Source organism: Corvus cornix, chromosome 2, assembly GCF_000738735.6.
Source record: "Corvus cornix cornix isolate S_Up_H32 chromosome 2, ASM73873v5, whole genome shotgun sequence".
NCBI classification, from domain to species: domain Eukaryota; kingdom Metazoa; phylum Chordata; class Aves; order Passeriformes; family Corvidae; genus Corvus; species Corvus cornix.
In genome coordinates this window covers 49,366,451-49,380,297 of record NC_046333.1, presented here as the reverse complement: position 1 = coordinate 49,380,297, position 13,847 = coordinate 49,366,451, and the positions used below count along the sequence as shown (strand labels likewise).

General features: G+C 37.7%; 1 protein-coding gene across 2 annotated transcripts in view; it reads left to right on the top strand.

The window, feature by feature from the left end:
- The window catches only part of HDAC9 (histone deacetylase 9), a 462,548-nt gene that overhangs the window by 32,703 nt on the left and 415,998 nt on the right, over positions 1–13,847 (top strand). For both annotated transcript variants that reach the window (XM_039550208.1, XM_039550200.1), the window contains exon 2: positions 907–1,017. In XM_039550208.1, the coding sequence (XP_039406142.1) occupies positions 999–1,017 (19 nt within the window). In that variant the 5' untranslated portion in view covers positions 907–998. The remainder of the gene's footprint in view (positions 1–906; positions 1,018–13,847) is intronic.

Here is a 13,847-nt window from a genome sequence, read left to right as displayed (position 1 = left end):
ATATTCAGCACTAAGAATATCTTTGACTACTTAGATACTTCAGGAGCACTGGCTGAATAGGATAGTCACAGTCGTAATGCACTACAACCTTCTCTTCTCTCTCATTATGCTGTTTATATCATGCTTGAATGAAAATATATTTTAGTTCCCTGAAAGCGTCTTCTCTATAGCTTTAAACTTTCAGCAGATGGGAGTATTAGAGGAACATTCTTGCCTCTGCTTCTGTATTGAACTGAGAATGCCACAGGACTGTGAAAGGATTCAGCTGAATTGCAGAACCTTCCTTGCCCTGCTCTCGAGCAGCCCACACCATTAGCAGCTCTCTTTGTGGTGTCAGAGATGTCATTAGCTTGTCGTGGGAGATCCCTTCAGCTATGCTAATTATTTCAACAAGTTCTGTTCATGAGCTGTTTAAACACTGGAGCTTCAGGAAGTAGTAGCTATTCCAGAAAGGCTTTTGAATGCAGATCTGTTTCTGCACATTCATGTTTCAATGCTGACTGCAGACATATACAGTAAAACTGTGAATTGGCCCCTGCTTAGACAGAAGGATGTAATCCAGATATTTCTACCTCAACTCTTCTATTTCATATAATACCCTAATCATAGAGGAAAGAGAAAGGACCCAGTTCATCCTTTACTTTCTTATGTAACTGTAGATGGGCTGTAATGCAAATTTCTAGTTGAGCTACTCTGAAACTTTAGGATTTCTGAATTTTAGTCTTGTTTTCAGTGGTCATCAGCTCTTGAATTTGCAGCAAAAAAGTACACTATGGAAAGAACCTTTGGGGTGAGAGATATCAGATGTTCTTCTGTTAAATGTGTTTGACATAATTATATTCTCTTAAAAATATTACATTGTCAACAAATAGTCAAAGGTGATTTACTCTTCTTTATTTTACTCAGATTCGTCACACTTCTGGAAGAATCTCAAAATCTGAACAGCCTCTGCCACAGTTGCTTTACACTGTTAACAAGATACCATTCCATTAAGAACAATGAGCTCCACAACACCAGGTCAGTTTGTTTATATTTATACCTCACTCCTGAAGAAAAATGTGCTTTATTAGGAGGTATATAATCCTTTGTGTTGATGAAATGAATTTGGCAAATTACTGATATGCAACACTTCTTATAAAACAGGACAATGGCTGTATAGGCAGAAAAGGCAATTTTGGGGATACCTTATCACAGTTGAATTGTAAAGTCAGTATAATCCTATGGTACATTTAAAACATTTTCTTTGTTTTTTATTAAGAAACTGAGTAGTCGTGATCTGACATGAATAGGCATTTTGTAACTTTTTTAGTTCTTATGTGTAATTAGACATTAATTTATTTTCTGCTTTTTCACAGTTGCTTCTTTTAAAGAAAGACTTCAAATGGTATCCTGTTATTTTTCTTTTTAATTCCAAAGTCATCTTTGGCCATAATAGGCATTCTCTGCAGAGCTTCCTCCTTTAAATACATGTAATTAACAATGGTCTCTGAACCTGCTTTATCCAATGCCTGCAAAATGAGTCACTGCAGGTTCACTTGATAGAAAGCAAACTATCAGTAGCTGTTTAAACTTCCAAGAAAACAGAATGCTGCATATGGAACATGCCTTGACTTCAGTTCTTTTGAGGAGTGAGAGTCCCCAATTCAAATCTCTGCAACGTCCCATATGGTTCACACTTTGTTCACCCACACTTGAAGTATCTATTCTTAGTACTGTTGGTAAAATAACCCTTTACAGGTGGCTTATTTTATGACTGCTTTGCTTTTGTGCAAACAGCCTATAAAAGCATCAGGGAAAACACTGTAATACTTTGTGAGCTGTATTTATCTGTATGTGCTCTATTGCAAAGAAATTTAATTCAGTGAGCATTTTTTGAGAATTGTTGATTGTAGTATTAAAAACTGGCAATAGCTTTTACATCAAACGGAGTCAAGCATAGCTGGGTTTCAGACTTGGCCTCTTTTTCTGACAGTGCAATTTGGTGCATGCAGTGAATTATCCATACAGAGCACGACAGGGCATTCAGCAGAAAGGCACATCTTTATCTGTATCACAGTGGTGCTTAATAGGAAATAATCTTGTACTTTCCTAAACATGCAGTTCAGATGCCAAAATACTCCAGCTGATTTGGTATCTTTCCAATGTTTCTTCTTTTGTGTTAGATGGGGTCTGTGGAAATCGCCAAAAATGAAATTTGCTCTCAGAAAAAGAAAGTAAATTTTTTGCTACTCTTGTTGCTAAGAAGAAAGAAGATCGCAAACCTGAATGCATATATATTGTCTGTTTCTGCAGGCTACATCTAATGCAAGAAAGGAGAAACATTCAATATAATCAGATTACCTGTAAAGGTATTTAGACACTTAAGAAACATCACTTTTAGTAGGAGTTAGGTGCCTAAATATCTTCAAACCTACTCCTGAGTGTCCCCCATCATTAGAGTTAGCCTCTGAACTCTCTGAGTTGCTTCACCAACCATTTCAGTACACCTCTGTGGCATGTACAGAAATGCAGTATTCAAGGGCAATGTCAGCCATGGGATCCTCATTTTTCTTTGCCTCAGTGAAACAGAAGTGAGACAGGATTTATTTGGACTTCAGTCCAAAAGTAGATGCCATGAACTAGAGGAGGATGAGTGTCTTCGTGTGGCATCTCTTCTGTCCCCCAACTGAGAGAGTCTGAGATTTGTTTTGTGCAGTGCTCTGTCACCTTTCAGAAGTCACTCAAATTTCTGCTTCCACTGCAGAGTGTTAGGAGAAGCCTGCCATTTCTCTGAGCAGTTAACAATTGATGAGAATTTTTTAGAAGATAAAAATTGCTAAATTTTCTTACTGCATCCATAGTAATTGAGTTCCCCTTTTCCAGTCCTCTTCAAGTGTGCGTATTTTTTCATACATGGCCAATGTCTTTGTCCCTTTGCAATTGTTGTTGCTACTTGTCCTTTCTCATGGAGTTTGTTTTTTTATGAAGGTTAATCTTATGAGATGGAAGGACGGTTCCATCCAACTTAAAGGTCCCTTCCAACTGAAACTATTTTATGACTCTGTGATTCTCCTATGATTCAGCTTCCAATTTAAGTTTAAAATATGTATCAGGTTGTAATTGTTTCACTTGTAAGATGCTCCAGTAGTTGCAAGTGTCCCTAGTATTCCAGAAGAAAAATTAATGAATTGCCAATGACATGAGCAGCTTGTTCCTGTGATGGTGAGCCTGTGGTAGGCAGTTCTGGCATTTATGGCTTGTAATTTAAATAGCAAAAGCCTGATTGAGATGTGTTTAGTAGTGTTAGAGTCAGGGCTTTTGTGCTTTTTCTTTTTTATTCCTGATAATCTTGAACATCTTCAGGGAATAGGTTGCTATAGTCGGTTACAGCCAGTGGTTAGGGCAGTTTAAAATAATTTCTAAGCAGGACACTTTAAGCACATACAGTATACAGACAGTATTTATAACCCTTTTTTTCTGTGGTGTAACACCAGGATGCTACCTCATTTGAATACCAATCTGTGTGTCTTGTACATAAGACCTGTGAAAATCTTCATAATATATTGTAAATGTTGATATTTTGGGTCATGGTTGTAAGTTACCACAAAATGGTGAATGTACTTTTCTTTTTTTACAATATATCTAGCCCACATATATATAGCTTTTGTATGTACATTCATACATGCTGTTTACACAGAAGGTAAGTATATTTAAAAAAAAAAGAAAAAGAGAAGTAAAAAGCGAGAGGCAAACTGGTAAAGCAGTACTACTCTGTAGATGAATGGTATAGGCCAGCCCACTTCATGGATGGCTTTTTCTGTCAATGAAAAATCCTGAAATGCTGTAAAAAGGATTGTGTGCACTTTGCTAAATTTCTGTGGTTTTATGATGTGATGTGCTAAGTGAAATAGCTTTCCCTTCTAACTTAAATTGTCCAAAAGCCCACTGAAAGACCTTATGTGGAACAAGCAAAAATTATGCATGTTTTATTCAACCATTCTCTGAGGAACCCCTTTGGATTGAGTTTCTGTAGAACCAATGCACATAAATATTTCCTTATATTGTATGATGCAATGAATGTGGGGCCTCCAGCATAGCAACATCTACTTGCAACCACTCTGTATCCTATTAAATTAATCCCAGCTCTTTGAACCTTCTGGGACCAGGCTCTTGCTAATCTGTGAAGCTATTAAGTATGCTGAATCTCAACAGGGAAAGGTGCTGATGTTTACTTTGCTTGTTATAAATTGTAAGATCATTAAGGAAGTGTTTACATTCTGTAGCCATTGCATGTTCTGAAACTGATTACTGTGCATAGAAAGTGATGGTCAGAAAAAGAAAACATTTATTTCACAGAATCACAGAATTGTTAGGGTTGGAAGGGACCTCTGGAGATAACCATTCAAACCCCTCTGCCAAGGCAGGGTCACATAGAGCAGGTTACTCAGGAACTCATCCAGGTGGGTTTGGAATGTCTCCAAAGGGGGAAACTCCAGGACCTCCCTGGGCAGCCTGTTCCAATAGCCAGGGATCTGCCGGGATGAACCACGCTTCTCATAGAGATATGATGGAACTCCGTTTATTCTATTGTCAGTCCCATAGTTATACCCTAATTCCCCAAGCACGCATAAGCAAGCTCCATACTATTGGGTTACAGCTACTGTTCACGCGGCCTTTAATAGCAAGCGATTGGTTACAGATTAATATGCACGCGACTAACTAACATAAGTTTTTCTCTTTCTGTGGTCAGTATCCCCCTCCCCAACATCCTGTCGGCTTGCCACATCAGCATTGCTCCTCTCTTTTTTCCCTAGTCAAGGACGGGAAACTAATACAGCTTGGATTGTGCACGTATACATGTCCCTGTTCACTCAGCCATTTCTCTACATGTTCCAGTGCTCTGCCACTCTCAACGCAAAGTAGTTCTTCCTCATGTTGAGGTGAAACTTCTTGTGCTATGGTTTATAGCCACTGCTCCCCATCCTGTTGCTGGGCACCACTTAAGAGGCTGGCACCAACCTCTTGGCTGGCACCTGCGTTTGAGTTATTTGTATGCTTTGATGAGATCCCCTCCCAGTCTTCTCTACTCTTCTCTGGACTAAACCGGCCCAGCTTCCGCAGTCTCTCCCCATAAGAGAGATGCTTCAGTCCCTTAATCATCTTCGTGGCCCTGTGCTGGACCCTCTCCAGCAGCTCCTCGTCTTTCCTGTACTGACGAGCCCAGAACTCAGCACAATGCTCCAGATGTGGCCTCGCTAGGGCCGAGTGGAGGGGCAGGATCACCTCCCTTGACTGCTGGCCACACTTCCTGATGCACCCCTGGATACCGCTGGCTCTTCTGACCCCAAGGGCACTGCCAGCTCAGTCAGCTTGTCATCCACCAACACTCTGTGGTCCTTCTCTGCTCTTACAGGGAGTAGTTAATTTAAAGTTTTGAGAGACACTTTTTTTAAAAATAGTCAACATTACCCAGTGTTGGATTAATACACTCACATGTATTTTGGACTTACCTCTCTCTAACTGTCTAGTACTTTGAAATATATGTTCTATTAACATGGTGGTGTAGTTGGTGATTGTGTCTATTGTGTGCCTACCAGCTCAGTTTCCAAGGATTCCAACCCTTGCAAAGGATGCTACTCATCTGAACAGCAGAGAGATTGCTTCATTTAAAGCATGTGTTGGTTTAGTACAGTATTTTTTACCTGGATTTTTCAAAGAAAAACAGCATCTATGGGGAATGGTAGATTATAAATATTTCTGTGAAGATACAGATCATCGGTTTTCTTTTTGTAAACTGAGGAGGGGAATGAGTCCAGAAAGATCTCATTTCTTCTCCCCTTTGCCTCTCCTGTCACCCAGATGTTTCAGATTTTGTGCTCTACTTTTCCCCTTGAAATTAAAAGCAGTATTGGAATAGTTAAATGAAAAAAATTCTATTAAACAAACAAAACATCAAAACCACTAAAATTAGTCATGGAATAATTTTCTTCTAAGGAAAAGAGACAATTAATATTGATACATGGCACTAATAAATGATGAAGAAGGGAAGATACCTGGAACTCTTGACCTGTTTGGAAGTTTTCTAGATGCTGCAGCTATTGCTAAATTAGCAGTGTTTGGTAATGCAGTTTCCCTGTGGAAAACCACACATCCAGTTTATCCAGCTTCTTGCTTTTACTGTTGCAGACAGGTGAAATGCTGTTGTGGAAAGCTGGTCAGAGAGCTTTTTACTGTTCCTGGTTTTCAGCAGCATTTCCACATGCTTGCTGCTGAAGATAACAAGTTCAAAAGGTGTTTGGTTTACTTACATGCACCTAGGTGAAATCAGCTCTTTTATCGCTCTGTAATTACTGAATTAAAATCCAAGTCTGATATATAATATTTTGGAAATCATTGTCCAAACTTCTTTCTGCTCTTCAACAACATTACTTATTTTTCCAGGTCTTTAGTGTCTTCTGAGCTGCTGTAGTCAACAGAAAATGATATTTCTTAATAAACTGAGTGGGAGAGAAGGGAGCCGTATGCTAAATTCTGCCAGCTCCTGCTTTTGGATCACTTTTCTGTCATCTTGATTCTGAATTTCTTTGATAGGCATTTGTTTGTTCCTCATGAGAAATAGCTTGTTTTTCCTCACTGTAAAGCTGACTCCCCTTGTTTTCTCATTCTGCTTTTCTCTGCATTTTTATAAATAATTTTCCTCATATTAGTAAAAACTAAATATAGAAAAAGTTCCAAGATGCAATTTTCACTACTGTTTTAAAATTAAAATGCACTGAAAGGTTACATTTCAGTCCAGTAAACATCTCTTTGCCATCAGTAGATGCTGTGAACAGATGAATATTTTGATGAATAATCATGTATCTTACTTTAAAATGTATTTTGTTGGTTTGTTGGTAAAAAGACGTAAGAGAACTTTGAGTCCAAAAAAAAGTAGCAAATTAAATACGAGAAGGCTAAAACCTCTTCTTCATACATAGGTCTGTTTTGGCAGGTGTTTAAGTTCCATTGAGGTTAAGTGCATGGATCTTTTACAGGTTTCTGACTGTGGACTGAAGAAATCATATATATTTTTTCCTGGTGATGACTTTGTGATGAATTTTCCTTAGATTGAAAAAGAACTGCATCATAGACTGGATTAGATATATATGGTGAATTCACTGAATATGACCCAATAAGTTTCAGGATTAATAAATATGTTATTTATGTCTATCTGTCTATGTATGACAGAGTACTGCAGCTCTTTAAGATCTCAAAAAGGAAAAAAATAAAATCTACAAGCCTTAATATAATATGTGTAAAAGAAGGATTATTGCCTCACAGCACTCCCTGCTCTTTTTAACTTCTAATGCAAAGCATGACTGCGATGCGCAGCTCAGATTTTGACCTCTTGAATCTCCTTACAGAACTCCGAAATAGCTTCAGTCTGACATAAATCTTAAGTTTGCCCTTATGAAATGTAAAAGACGTCTCTGTATTTTTCTTATAATAATTTAAGCCTGACATCTTTAACTAGGTATTTCTAGGTAAAATCCCAATAATTCACAAGCTTGAATGAAAAATTTAGATTCAAAATGTGTTCTGCCACTGGGGATTTAATGTACAAATTAACAAATAATGAATAAAATGCTCTGTGCATGCATTAGATAAGAAAGCATCATCTTGTTCACTTGCGATAATTAAAGTTTGTAAATACATGCAGCTACTTACTATGCTTTTTTTCTTCCTCTTAGAAGTAATTTGTACCATTTACCATGAAAATTGATAATTAAAGCATTGAAGTGTCATGGTTCTGCTCTTATTTGTGCTTTTATACTTGCACAGGTTTGTGAAGGCCTATTATTTTGTATGCTAATTCTTCTGATTTTAAGTGAATATTTAAACTAATGCTTAAACTAATGACAACACCTAGACAGTGAGTTGTGGAATTAGTTACTACTTTCAGCAGATTCAGGTTAACTAAGAAAACAAATCTGAATTGTTGGTGTAACTTTGTGGTACTTTAAGATTATATATGCATACAAGCTTTAACCTAAACATACACAAAAAATTCCTATCTCTTCAAACAGATACTGTATTTGACAATTAGAACTATATTGCTTTTTTCTTTCAGGAGTTAGTTGTTAATATTGGCTGCTGAATGGTTTTTGTCTGCGAATTTGTCTTTCAAAAGAACTATTTTGTTGGTCTGTGTAGCCAAAGCAGAGGTCTGACTTTTTGACCATTAGGACCTTAAAAGTTAAATTAGTTTTCTGGAAATAAATCTTGAAAGGTTTATAAAGCTTGTAAAGATTCTTCAGAATGGCTTTTTAAAATTAGAGGTAAAAACTTTTTGTCATTTTAAGTACATCATTTATCCTCAGTACTCACTTAGAACATGCACCTCTAGAAATAGCCATCAAATTTTTGTCCAGTGACAAAACACAGCATTCCACTGTCCTTTTTGCTGATTAGTAGTCCATCAAACCAAGGTGGCACAGTTATACTTTCATTGGAGTCTAGTGAACTTTAAATAGGTAAATGTATATCTTTATCTTTTGAGTGACCTTAGAAAAGCAAATCAGAAGATTGCATTCTCTCTGGAGAGTGAAAATATGGTGTTTTAGAACAGTGTTGATAGTTAACCATTGAAATATGCTGGAAAATAGTGGAGAGGCTAATTCCTCTTGTGGCTCATCGTTACAAACTATGCATCCCAACAGCCACCTAGAAGTTGCTTTGATTGTCACTAAGTGTATGACAAAATTTTCATGTGTTTTTACTGAATAGAAGTCTGCCATCACTCTAAGTGAGTTTGGAAAGCCTCCAAACTCAGAAGTTTGGATTCCAGTCTCACAGGAAATATTTAACCAACTCTGCTTTTATTACTTTACTGTCTGTAATGCTAAAGTCATTGTGCTTGCTGGAAGCTACGCAATGGGAGCATCCTGTGGTGCCTCATGAAAGCTTGCCTTTGCTTGAAGCAAACTCTTTAGCATAACCTGCAAAGCCTTTCCTAAGTATAGGACTTTTCTCTAGGAATAAAAATACTGTGTAATTCTAAATCAAGTCAGAATCTGAAGCTCAACTAAAGAGATGTCCCTTCTCCATCTGATTTCAGCAGTTGACGTGTGTTTTCCTGTGCTCCAATCCATATGGTCCAGGGCCTAGATTTTTATGTTGTTGGAGGAAGGAGGGGCTCACTACCATCTCTGAATTTCCTACCTAGGCAGCTGGGCTGCCATATATACAGAGTATTCCTTGGACTGTGCCGAGTATAAGAAATCCTAATCCCTTAGTGGGTGAGACCAGTCCTAGATGAGTCCATCTACTTTCGTTGTTCCTTTTTAATTTTTTTTATGACATTTTTTCCCATTTATTCTTTTTTATTTCTCTCCCTCTCCCCAGCATCTGAATTCCATTCTTAGTCTTGTCATACCAAATAATCTGTTTGTTCTTCTACAGACAATATTTGCTTTAATGTACTGTCTTGCATGTTGGTTGAGGAGGGTGACATTGGGGGGGAAAGTTCAGGGTGTTGTGTTTTCAAGAAGTCCTAATTAATATAGCTCAAAGGCTATAAATACCAAGTTTTGTCTCTCCAGGTGCTTCATTGCTGTACTCTATTTGGCAGGTCAGTTGGCTTTCCTAGTTCTTGCCTCTGTCAATCCTCACATTTCTGTGTGGAGAATTGCTGCTGCAGTATCCAGATAAACAACAGCAACAAAAATCTTTTCACAATGTCTTTATTTGCAGAGTTCTTTATAACTAAAAACATCTATAGCGTGGAGGATGTTCATGCTTCCTGCATTGCTGCAAACACACTTTACCTCCTGAGTGGTTTGGCTCATCAGACAACTCTTTCACTTCAATTACTTACTAAGTGATGTGGTGTCAAGACTCATTTCTGTGTGTTTGTCGTTGTGGGGGGAGAAGACAGGACAGTCACCTCTAGGGTAGGAGGGCTGGTGGGTTACTGAGCCAGGGAGCTGCATGGTTCAAAGAGCCACCAGGGGGAGGTTACATTTTGAGAAATGACTTTTTCAGTGGCAGTGCCAGAATAAGCAACTCTGGTGACTGCCTGCCTGTTGTTCTCACTTTACTCATTGACTGCTCAGCTGTGCCAGATATACTTATTTGTGTGGCCACAGGATGAAATGGATTCAGGAACTGATCCAGGCTCAGCTGTTCCCAAGAAAAAGGGTTGTTTTTAGCCTGGATTGGTTCTTCAGTGTGGTTTACTACATAGCCACACAATGGTCTTGGCAAAGTTAGGAAGGAAGAGGGAAGAGAAAAAGTATGTTTAACTCCTGTCCTACATTGGAAAGAAAGGATCACGAGTGATCCTAGAACAGGAGAAGCATGGTCAGCTTCCAGAAGTGTGGGACTGCTTAACCATAGGTAAAGCTGGACAGAAGTACTAAGGACTTCGTCACACTTCTTCACTTTACTGGTCATTTCTGGTTTATGGATTTTAAGAATTACCTGTTCTCTCCATGCAGAATTTGGAGGCTCAGTGAACATTTTCATAGCTGAATGAAATGACCAACAAAGTCACATTATCAGTCACATCACACCACTTTTAAAGTGATAATTCAGCATCTGACTGCCAGGCATTCTTTCATATTCATTAAGATATATGCAACACAAGGCAGTTAGGAATATGTGAAATGTGCTTTGTTAAAAGATCATAGATTCAGTATTTACATATATGAATTTATAACATCTACAATTTTGTAAGGCTATGTTTCTAAAATGTTGCATTATACAGAAAGTTAGCTTAAACTCCATGAATAAAACGTTCTAGTTTCTTAATTTATTAGGTTAGCTATATGAATATTGATTATATTCAATACCATAAAAAAAGCATGTTTGCCAACTTTTAATGTTTTCCTGCTCACACACCACCTCCTAATTTTGTCTTTGGCAGATGTGTTTCGGCAGAATAAGTGTTTCTGCAGTGATAATTATAACACTTATAACAGGTAATTTGCAGATTTGGTAACTCACAAAAAGCAGGTCTATTTTGTTGCACCTTAATTGTGAAGCTGGTAGCAATTTCAAAACTTTATTAAAAAATCTAAAATGTTAGAGTGTATGGAATATCTTAATCTAAAAATTAATCACTGCTTTGTAGCATTTAGCAAATGAATATCTAAAGGGAGCTCAAGGTAAGATTTAAATTGGGGAGGGGCTGTGTCATACTTTCCTTCAGATGATGATGTGCACATTGTGGGTAGATCCAAGCCCTGCTGAACCAATGAAACTGATGGTTTGGACCTGCCTCAGGGCTTTTAATTTTCTTAAATTATCATCTCTAAGAAGACAAGATGATTTTCAGTTTTAAAAGCTAACACTGCAATAAGTTCCACAGTCCCCCTTGATGACCTCATAAGTGGTTTTACTTAGAAATTTATATTATCTATATTTTATTCTATTCTATTCTATTTTTCTTTTTCTTCTAGTCATATCTATTTCTGTTTAGCATTGCAGTTTAGATATGCAAGATTTGTAAACTCTGAGAATTTCTTTTGAAGGTTTAATGAGGCCTGAAACAGATTAACACAAAAGATGTTGTTTTGGACTGTTATTCTCTTCAAGGGAGGGTTTTGATGTCATGTAATACCTAGAAATTCTTTATTTATTTTTGAAAATTTTTTTAATAATGGCAAAGCTAGGCAGTTGTCAGGGGTCCTGAGGTAATGCCTAATTTTTGTGATGACTGTAACTCTAAGGGCTGTGATGCAGAGTGATGATGTTGTCAGCCTCAATGTCTGTTCCAAAAGGGAGTCTCCTTCAGGTACTGACCTCTGGCTGGAAATTCTGGCAGAAAGAAAGGCAACCTGAGATGGTTTGACAAAACTCCCATTAGTCAAACATAAGATATTTTGAGTTCAAAATATCTGGTTTAACATTTTGGCAGTTTCTGCCAAAGCAAAGCACTGAGCTATTTTAGAATCCCTGAATTCCTGTCTCAAGTTCCCTTTGTTATCAATTGTAGTTAATGGCTGACCTGAAGACTTGAGAACTAGTGACCTCTACCATGCTATTTTATCCTCTATCTTGTTCAATGTTCTTCTCCTAGGATAGCATTCGTTAGTTTTTCTTTCTGGTCTTCTCTTTACTAAATTGTAAAAATCTGTTACTTTAACCTTTTTGCATAGATAACAATTTTAAATCTCTCCCATGATTTTTCTCCTAGATTCTTAAGGTGCCACCTGGAAGTGACAGGAAAGTTTCTATTCTATAAAAGTAAAATTATGCAAATACTTATTATTTATTCATCTCTCATTGGTTTGTAACTCTCAATTTGCAGATATAGTAATTCACAGTTGTCTGGATTATGGATTAATAAGGGTTTGTACCCCTCAGTGCTTGACTGCAGGACATTGCCATGATATGAGTAATGGAGATGACAACCCCTTGCCCATGGCTTCCTCTGTGTACTGCTCTTTAAGGCTGCAAATGTGCTGTGCAGGGAAGAGTTTACAGGTTTTTCAAATGTGAATGTTTGTGTCATTCATTTACACAAGTTTCATGTTGTCTGTATTCTTGATTTTTCCTACTTTGGGAAATAGAGAATGATCTGACCTGAGTGAGAAATTCACAATGGATTGCTAATCTGGGGCTTAGTAGAGCAAAACAATATTTTCTTTAGGTACAGAGACAACAAGGTGCTGTGTATGCTCTGTGTTGTGTATGCTGTGTTGTGTGACTCACATCCCTTGTATTACAAAAGCATCTACTCTGTATTTAAAAACAGTACTACTTTGAGGCAGTATCCTGCAATAAAGGCCGGTGCACAATACACAGACTTCAAGCTTCATGAAGAAAGCAGACATCAGATATCTTTCACAGCTCCCCCTAAGGTGCTTGCAGCTGTTTCTCTAGCCTTGAAGTATATCTTTAGTGACTTAAAATGAATACAGCTCATTTAGATATTTCCAACTCAGCTTCCAGTAGTTGCTGTGGGTGCAAAGAGCACTCTTTTATATTGTTCAAAAAGCTGTCTTAGATCCTGATGATATCTTTTTTTCTCTATTGAGGCATTCAGCATTCAGCCCTAGACATTTTTTTTTGTGGACAAATTCACAAGTACGTGTAAGTTAAGTCAGGAAAATCCTGAAATAGCCGCTGAGTACTTTGTCTTTTCAGTTCAGCTATTTTTAAAGAGTAGGAGAAAAGAGAGGAACTCAAAACACAGTGCTTCTACATGAAATACTGCATCACCTTTCCCACGTGTTATTTCTGTGACTTCACAAATGTTATAGCTTTTCAGTCTAGTATATTAGAACATGCCTTTTGCACCAGGTTATTGGATACATTTGAGGGGTCTACTTGCCTTTTCTCACAAAACATACAAGAAGGCTTCTTCCTTTGTGCACTCCTTAAGCCATTACTATCCAAGGAATCTGTTCTAGATGACAAATAATGTTTTGATTTCAAATTGCTGAGTAAGACTGCCTGTAGACTTGTAGAGGCACCATTCATTTCTCTGGCAGGGAGACCAAACTGCAGTGGCTGTCTTTGGGGTGCAGACCCCAAAAGTACATTGGAATTTAATAATATTGTCCTTTCAGTAAGAAACTCCCCAGCCAGGCAATTGAAAAATGAAACAAACCCAGCATTGGCATGTAGAGGATTAGGAAGAACAACAGTGACACAGGGGCTTGAAAGCAGCATAGAGAAGGGAAAGTGAGATAGAATGGAGATGTTAAGAGCCCTGGAGGGGGGAAAGACTGAACTTAGCTTAACAAAAAAAAAGGAACAAGGACAGAACAAAAAAGGTATTTAGAGAAGACATATGCAGAAACCTAAGAATACATGAGAATAAGTGTGTCTAAAGTGTTAGTAAGGAAAAGAAATTTTATGAAAGAACTTCCTGGGGAAAT